Here is an 8,130-nt window from a genome sequence, read left to right on the forward strand (position 1 = left end):
CCTGCCTGCCTGCCTGTCTGTCTGCCTGCCTGTCTGTCTGTCTGTCTGTCTGCCTGCCTGCCTGCCTGTCTGCCTGCCTGTCTGTCTGTCTGTCTGCCTGTCTGTCTGTCTGTCTGTCTGTTGCCAGGAACTGTCTGTTAGCCTGCTATGCAGCCTGGCTGAGGGGAGGGGGGACAACGGAACAGCAGCACCTGACCTGATTTAGACTCACATGGAGACTGACTACAAGAACATGAAAAGACCAGGGTGCAGTATAAGAAAAGTCTAAAGTCACATAAATGACTCCTACTATAGATCCTGGTGAATCCACATGCAGATAAAAAATAGAGACTTTTTACCTTCATGTTCAGACGAGACGTTGAAAGAAACGATGCAGCTGATCTGAACTGTGTGAGTTCATGTGAGGATGTTAGTTTACCTTCCTCAAACTCAACTATAACTGTGGAAACATCTGACGTCATACTGGTCTAACCTGAAAGTCTAGTGTCAGGTTACACTGTGTATTTGAATGTGTGGCTGATTTTAATGCTGTTTTATATCAGGTTGAGAACCTAAGGCTCTTTGTGGGGATTATGTTGTTGAACGTTGAACTACAGTCTATATAGACTATGAACAACATTCTCACATGACTTGTCTCTCTAGGTGTGAGAGGATGGTGTAGAGTGATGGAGTGATATCATCGTCTGTGGATCTGTTTTGTCGGTAGGCATATAGAGACACACGGGGACTACAAATTTCACGCCCACTTTTGAGACAGCGCCGCTACTCGAGGTCCGTTAGAACGATGAACTGCAGCTGCCAATGCATTCCCTATGAGAGGATATGAAAGTTAGCCTACTTTTAAAATTATCCTGCATTAACTGAAGACGATATTGATTTAAATAAAAATATGTTTCCAAATGTATGGAGTGTCTTTGTCAACATATCTTCTTGTTTTCTTAATAGTTGATGTGTTTCACATTTAATTTGCCACTTTAACGAGTTACCCATAATGTTAACACAGCAGAGGGTAGACAGCAGACGGGCATTTCAGTGACATCACTGTCTTTACAAGCGCCGAGCGCCGACCAGTGGTGTACCCACTGTAGAGGCAGGAGAGGCGGTCGCCTGCCCAACTAAGACCTCACCCCTCCTTCAAAAAAAAATAACCCGAAAATGTGTCATTGCGTGCTTAATGTCCTCAAAGTCACGCATCCAACACGCTTTGAACTGAGCAGATTGGACCTTCTGTTCCAGAGATAATGACCAAAACCTATTGAAAACGGCCACTTTCGCCAGTTTTCTGGGTATTGAAAACCTGAAGGGATGCGTCCGTAACGTAACCACTTAAACTCAGGATCTCCGATGCTAGCGGTTTTGACATACTGATGGAGTATATTATAGTATATTGTGGGTAGAATATCGAGATGAAAGATATGGGACATTAAAAAGGACAAATTAAACAAATGGGACAGATAATTAGAACACAAAAAAAATCGCTACAGCCTCAGTAGTTAACCAGTGAAATGACGGTATTTTACAATGCCTCTCATAGAGATTGCATTGAGAGCTGCAGTTCATCGTTCTAACGGACCCCGAGTGTCAAAAGTGGGCGTGGATTTGTAGGCCTTCCGCTTCCGGCCGTGTGTCTCTATTGGAAGTGACAAATATCCCTTCAAATTTTATTTTTTTTCTATTTATTTACGTTTTGCAATAATTCATTTACATGACAATTATAACATCCTATACACATTTTAAACTAGATTATAAAGTTCATCATCTTATTCATTTCATTTCAAAACCCCAGCCCCACCTGTAGTAAACAAAGTCTAACAATGTATGGATCTCATTTACATTTGAACTACATTTGTATTTGAGTGATAAGCATGAAACAAATCTCTGGAGGTGACAGGAGTCAAGAGGGAAATAAAGAAAGAAGAGGAATGCATAAAATAATATAATGATGATGATAATAATGAAAAATAATAATATAATAAAAAAAGAGGTTCTGCTCTGTCTTCTATAGAGTGTGTGTGCACAGTTTCACGTCGATCAGCTAACGGTGCCGGAGATTACCTGTTTGCGCGCACACACACACACACAATTATATGAGAGTTCCAGCACTGATATTCACATAATGTGCTCTAATCTAATACTGACCCCAACCCTAAATTGGAAATATAATGGTTTTCCTTACACATGATACATATTTTTTCCAGGGTACAATAAGATAGGATCTCTGCCCACCATCAGGCATTGTTGCTGCAACATGTATGTATATTTTATTCTTACCATGCATTAGCCAGAATATTAAAGGATTCTTAATTGTTTTCCACAAGAGTGCCTTTTTCTCGACTCCTCCTCCTTTTTTTTGCAAATCAATTTATTTTATCACCCATTTGTACCAAAGAGCACCTTGGAATGTTTCACTCTGCCAAACAGATGGGATCCTTTCTCTCTTTTTCAACAGTATTTTAAGAACATTTGAATTATTTGTCTCTTCAGCAATACTATGGAGCGATGATGAAGAAATGAAACTTTGACAAACCACAAATCATTTGACAAGACTTTCCCAGGAGAGAAAAAGAAGGAACTGAAATCTCAGTACTACGTATTTGAGCAGCGTGACTGAACATTAAGCAACAACTGTTCTCTGAGGAGAAGAAATGGAACTTATAAAGACACTAGCAGACAAAACCACAAATCATCTGACTGAATTATTCCAGCTGACGGAGAACAATAAAAACGGAACTGAAAACTCAACTAGAAACACACACTGGGTCCCTGGTACTTTACCTGTTCATAAAATTAGGGATGTTCCTAGCGGTTAATTTCACTGACATGTACACAACATTTCTGAAAACGTTTATTCAAATAGTCGATCATCTATATCTATCTATAAGGCCAAATCTCACTTGAAAAGAAATATTAATTGTATATGAAAGCCATTTAAAATGTTTATACTATTGGAATCTTACACACCTGCTCCCAAATAATTAATTACATCATTCCAGGGCACAGCCAAAAGTAGATCAAATCAATTAGGCTCAGTAGGCTGTCACTTCCTGTCTGTATCATATGCAGTGTCTGCCTAAGCTGTAGCGAGAACTATAGGCAGGTGAAATAATGGCATCAAAAGTGATCATGGAAGCCAATCAATACAAATATTTTTGGCCAGGATTTTTGTCAACAAGAGAGTCATGAGCACTAAAGACTGGAGCCCTCATTCTTTCCTATACTGCACCTCTTGGTTCTCCAACACTTCAATGTCACTAAAAACTAAACTTCAGATCTCCCAAAACAAACTGATACGACTAGTACTCTGCCTTGTGTGGTCCAATACATATGACCACAATGGAAACAAGTCCCCAGGACTTTTTTTTCGTTATCCTTTTATCCTAAATGTTTTACTGTAAGGGCAGGTACAGACTGCAGGACCTTTAAGTGGTCGGGGGGTCATCTGATCGTTAAGCATTACACACTGCAGGAGTTTATTTCTTGAAATCGGCTGTCATATATCGTTGTGGTTTTCACACTATAGATTGATCCCCGACCAGGGATTACACACTGTAGGATAGTTCACTAGGATGCTATCTCCAGAGTCAGACCCAATACATACATTTGTGTTTATTCCAATTCATTTTAATCGACGTATCCTGTGATATGCCCCTCGATCTCCCTCTCTCTCTCACTCTCTCTCACTCTCTCGCACATCAAGTGCGCAGAAGCAGTCAGTGACAGAGTTGCCATGTCCGCTTATTATAAGCGACTTTGGAATTGTTTTTCTGTAAAGTTGCTTGAAAGTGTAGTCGCTTTTTTGGCCTTGTTTCCTAATGTTGTTTGAACCAGTTGTTCTCAAAAATGTTCATGGCAAGGACCCCCAAATTAATATTTGTCCGCAGAGGCGCAGACCTCCCCCTTCTGAAAATAAGTTGTGCCATAGACCCCCATACAAGATCTGCGTGGATTTGGAAAATATTTCAATTTTTCCCCCCCCCCAAGATTTCTTCTTTAAAAATAGCCTATCTACAACGTGAGCTTGTAGATCGTCTATTTTCAAGTATCCAATGTATTTGTACAGTATATAGGCTTCATGCATAGTGGCTTGTTGGGCTTGTTTTCACAAACCTGGTTGCTTATTTCTCTCGCAAAATCTGGCAACACTCACAGACAAACACATACACACACACACACACACACACACACACACACACACACACACATACATACAGATCGCTCGCTCTCTGTGTGTCTCTCTCTCTCTCTATCTCTGTGCAATAGTCTCAAATAAACAGCCCCCTTCGAGCACGCTCGCTCACTCTCATTCTGTTTTATAATAATGTTTAACTTAATACAGGACTGGACAGTAACTATGCGGGGGAGGGATCTGTTTGTTGTGGTCAGGACGGTCCACCGACCTTCCATAGCCACGGTGGCTGTAATGTGCTCTCATTGGCTGTGGCGCTGATCTCCTCGCAGACCCCTTTCATACTGTATGATACTGTGAGATGTCTAGTCGGCGACATAGCTGAATATCTAACAGGGTAGTTATCTGAAAACGGTCGGAAAGCCGTCGCAGAGCGGATAATCGCGGCCACATCGTCTCGCGGAACCTTTCACACACAGCTAGCATTAGCTCGCCGATCAAAGGCCGATCTGTGTCAGATCGGGAGGTTTTGTCGGCGAGCGCCAAAAAAGGTCGGCGACAGCAATATCGTACCAAATATCCTGCAGTGTGTACCTGCCTTAACTCTGTGCTGTTTACATCTCTCTGACTAATAAAGTATTCAATCAATCAAACCATATCAAACACAACATGAATATTGATTCCACCCTGAAGTGCTTTGAAGCTCCACAACCACTTCCTTCTACTGCAGTTATTACTTTGTTACTTTGTTGATTCAAAACATACATTAACCAATTATGGCCTGTTTTATACTTTGCCTTACCATGCAGTTCCACAAGCTCACACTGTGACACAATGTGAGCTTGTAGAAATATCTCTCTTTGAGAACAGTGAGAAAGCCCTACTAACACCATACATGACTTATTTACATTTAGGATACTGAATGATTGACGTTTGGAGGAGTCCCCTGGTTACGCTATGAACTGTGGGTAATTCCTTTAAGTAAAGTCTGCATCATGCTGACTTATGGAAAGTGTTCATAAAGAACACACACACACACACACACACACACACACACACACACACACACACACACACACACACACACACACACACACACACACACACACACAAGTCCGTAAATACACAATATTTTCGAGCTGCGTTCGCTTCCAGCGTTCGCGCGTCTTACTTGTAACTATAGGCCTAACTAAACCTAAAGCTGAAAACTATCAGATTTAAAACAGTGGTTCTCATGTCAGAAACCCAAATTAAGCTTTTTTCTATTTCACACAAGCTGTAACATCTTGTGTGAAAAGAGTTGATTGTTGTTTTACAACTGTCTATCAGCTCTTGAGTCTTTTCACACAATCTACTTACAGGCCTTTCCAACCTCTAAGATACTTAGAATACATTCTATAAACCTCTAAAGGTGGCCTTACACTACGAAATAATCGGGGTCTGAAACAAACCTCCTGAGTATCGCGGGGGCGTGTCTACCCCAGCCTAGATCAGGAGCAAACCTCAGGCATAACTATGGTCTAGTGTGAGGTTTCAAAGATCCAATCTGAATCCCGAGTTGCTCACAGGACGGTCTGGGCCGCCCGACCGTTTTCCAACATGTTTGATATTTATCTGGATGCTACTGTATGGAACACCACAGCGGGGGACCGAGAGTAAGGCGGCCGCTGTTCCGATGCAAAGGACGGGGACCGCTGTGCCGACAGCCCGCTGATGCGCACGCACACACACACACACACACACACACACACACACACACACACACACACACACACACACACACACACACACACCCCGTCAGGTTGAGGACAATCAGGTGCCATTAAGGTGGATCAAATTGACTGGTGATGACATCATATATTTTCACTCGTCATAGATTATAGCCACAACAAATCATATCTCAGTCATGCATGTCATAAAGTTCCAACAGAGCATCGTCGGAGCGAGGGGAGACAGAGGACGTTTGAAAAGGAGAGGCCGAAAACAGGATGCTTTGTGACGGATACAGTCAGGAGCGTCACTGCCCGCCCCCGCTTCTCTGAATTATCCAACAACGTTGTGGCATATTTTAAAAAAAAGGCTGTCGTGGTGAATTGACCACATATTCAGATTTAACATTTACGCCTATTGTAGGTATGTGTGCAAATGACTATATTATCTCCTCTTTCAATGAAGATAACACTAACTATACAAAGTTTTAAACCTCTCAGATCTACCATTGTGAATCTATGAGTTTATATGCCTCAACGACCAGGCCTTTCTGTTAGTGGGTGTATGACAATATTCACCATTTCAACACTTTGTCAATAAAATATTGTTAAACAAGAATCCATTTCATGTGTGGAAGACCTTAGAGATGAGAAAGAACTATGTTGTGTTTGGTTCTACCTCCAGGAGGGGTATGTTAAATAGTTGTGTTTGGTCCTACCTCCAGGAGGGGTATGTTAAATAGTTGGGGCCATTGTCACTCATGTAGCATCAACAAACTGAGCTTTTGTTGTTGCTTGTCTGTTTATGATACAGAATAATTTAGGAATATGAAGTGTATGCATTTTACACAATCATGTAGTGGTGTGTGGTCACTCACTGTCTCTGTTAAAACAATTCCCTACGGTTCAACAATTTCACTGAGAATATTCTGTCTGTTCTGTCTGGATATGTTTTGTCTTCCTCACCTGGACAGGCCTGTGTCTTTGTGTTGAGGATCTCCACTGAGGACAACACAGCTCCCTCCTGGTCACTTCTTCACTCTGTCATCTGTTGATTCACATTTACATTACATTTACTGATCCATAGAGGAAAAAGCATTAACGTATCCATTATAAAATAAAGAAAGGGACATTTTATCTGGTTATTAAACATTATAAACATGAATTCACTTTGTGCATTACAGTGAGTCCACTAGATGGTGCACATTCACCACATTCAATAAGAAACATAAGGGAGGCCCAATTCTGATGTCTGCCCTGAACCCTGAACCCTGAACCCTCACACCCTGAACCCTCAATCCCTGAACCTTGAACCCTGAACCCTCACACCCTGAACCCTAAAACCCTGAACCCTCACACCCTGAACCCTAAAACCCTGAACCCTAAAACCCTGAACCCTCACACCCTGAACCCTGAACCCTCACACCCTGAACCCTCACACCCTGAACCCTAAAACCCTGAACCCTAAAACCCTGAACCCTAAAACCCTGAACCCTCCAACCCTGAACCCTCACACCCTGAACCCTGAACCCTCACACCCTGAACCCTCAATCCCTGAACCTTGAACCCTGAACCCTCACACCCTGAACCCTAAAACCCTGAACCCTCACACCCTGAACCCTAAAACCCTGAACCCTAAAACCCTGAACCCTCACACCCTGAACCCTGAACCCTCACACCCTGAACCCTGAACCCTCACACCCTGAACCCTCACAGCCTGAAGCCTCAACCGTGAACTCTCTAGGGTGAGTCTGTAAGGACTCCACATGGTATAAAACAGCGGTGATGCAACTTTGATGATGTAGAGGACCACTATATTTCCACACTCACTCCAGAGGAACACATTGCACATACTGTCAGGCAGACACCTCTTATCTACGTATTTTAACTTTTCATAATTAATGCCCTACTTCGTCATTCTATGTAACACAAAAATAGCAAAAATAGCAGAACTACAAGCTCAAACGCGTCACAGTGTAATACGTTTTGAGCTTGTAGATCTGCTATTTTTGCTATTTTTGAATTGGAATACTGAAAAGTAACATTTTTATTTAATTTCAAACGTATTTAGTTATACTTATTTTAACTTTATGAACTGAAATACAAATATATTGGACATAAAAAGACAATAGAATGTTAATACTAGTCATTAAGCTACTAATATAGACTGAAGTAATTAAAGCGGGTCATGTTTGCATGTTAGGAATCATAACAGCTGAAATCTATATATCAGTATTCTAATATTAACCTGTGGGCCACATTAAGTGAAGGTGGGGGCCGCATAAAAGGAATGGG

The 8,130-nt window shown here is 41.7% G+C and overlaps 1 protein-coding gene across 1 annotated transcript in view; it reads right to left on the reverse strand.

Moving 5' to 3' along the window:
- LOC308081065 (uncharacterized protein) overlaps positions 1–461 on the reverse strand; it is a gene marked incomplete at both ends in the record, with an annotated part of 28,483 nt that extends 28,022 nt beyond the window's left edge. Inside the window, one exon of the mRNA XM_080457467.1 lies at positions 339–461. Coding sequence (XP_080313593.1) covers positions 339–461 — 123 coding nt within the window. The remainder of the gene's footprint in view (positions 1–338) is intronic.
- Between the last annotated feature and the right edge of the window lie 7,669 nt (positions 462–8,130).

This window comes from Gymnoscopelus braueri (genome assembly GCF_963280865.1).
Source record: "Gymnoscopelus braueri genome assembly, contig: SCAFFOLD_148, whole genome shotgun sequence".
In the NCBI taxonomy this organism is placed as follows: Eukaryota; Metazoa; Chordata; class Actinopteri; order Myctophiformes; family Myctophidae; genus Gymnoscopelus; species Gymnoscopelus braueri.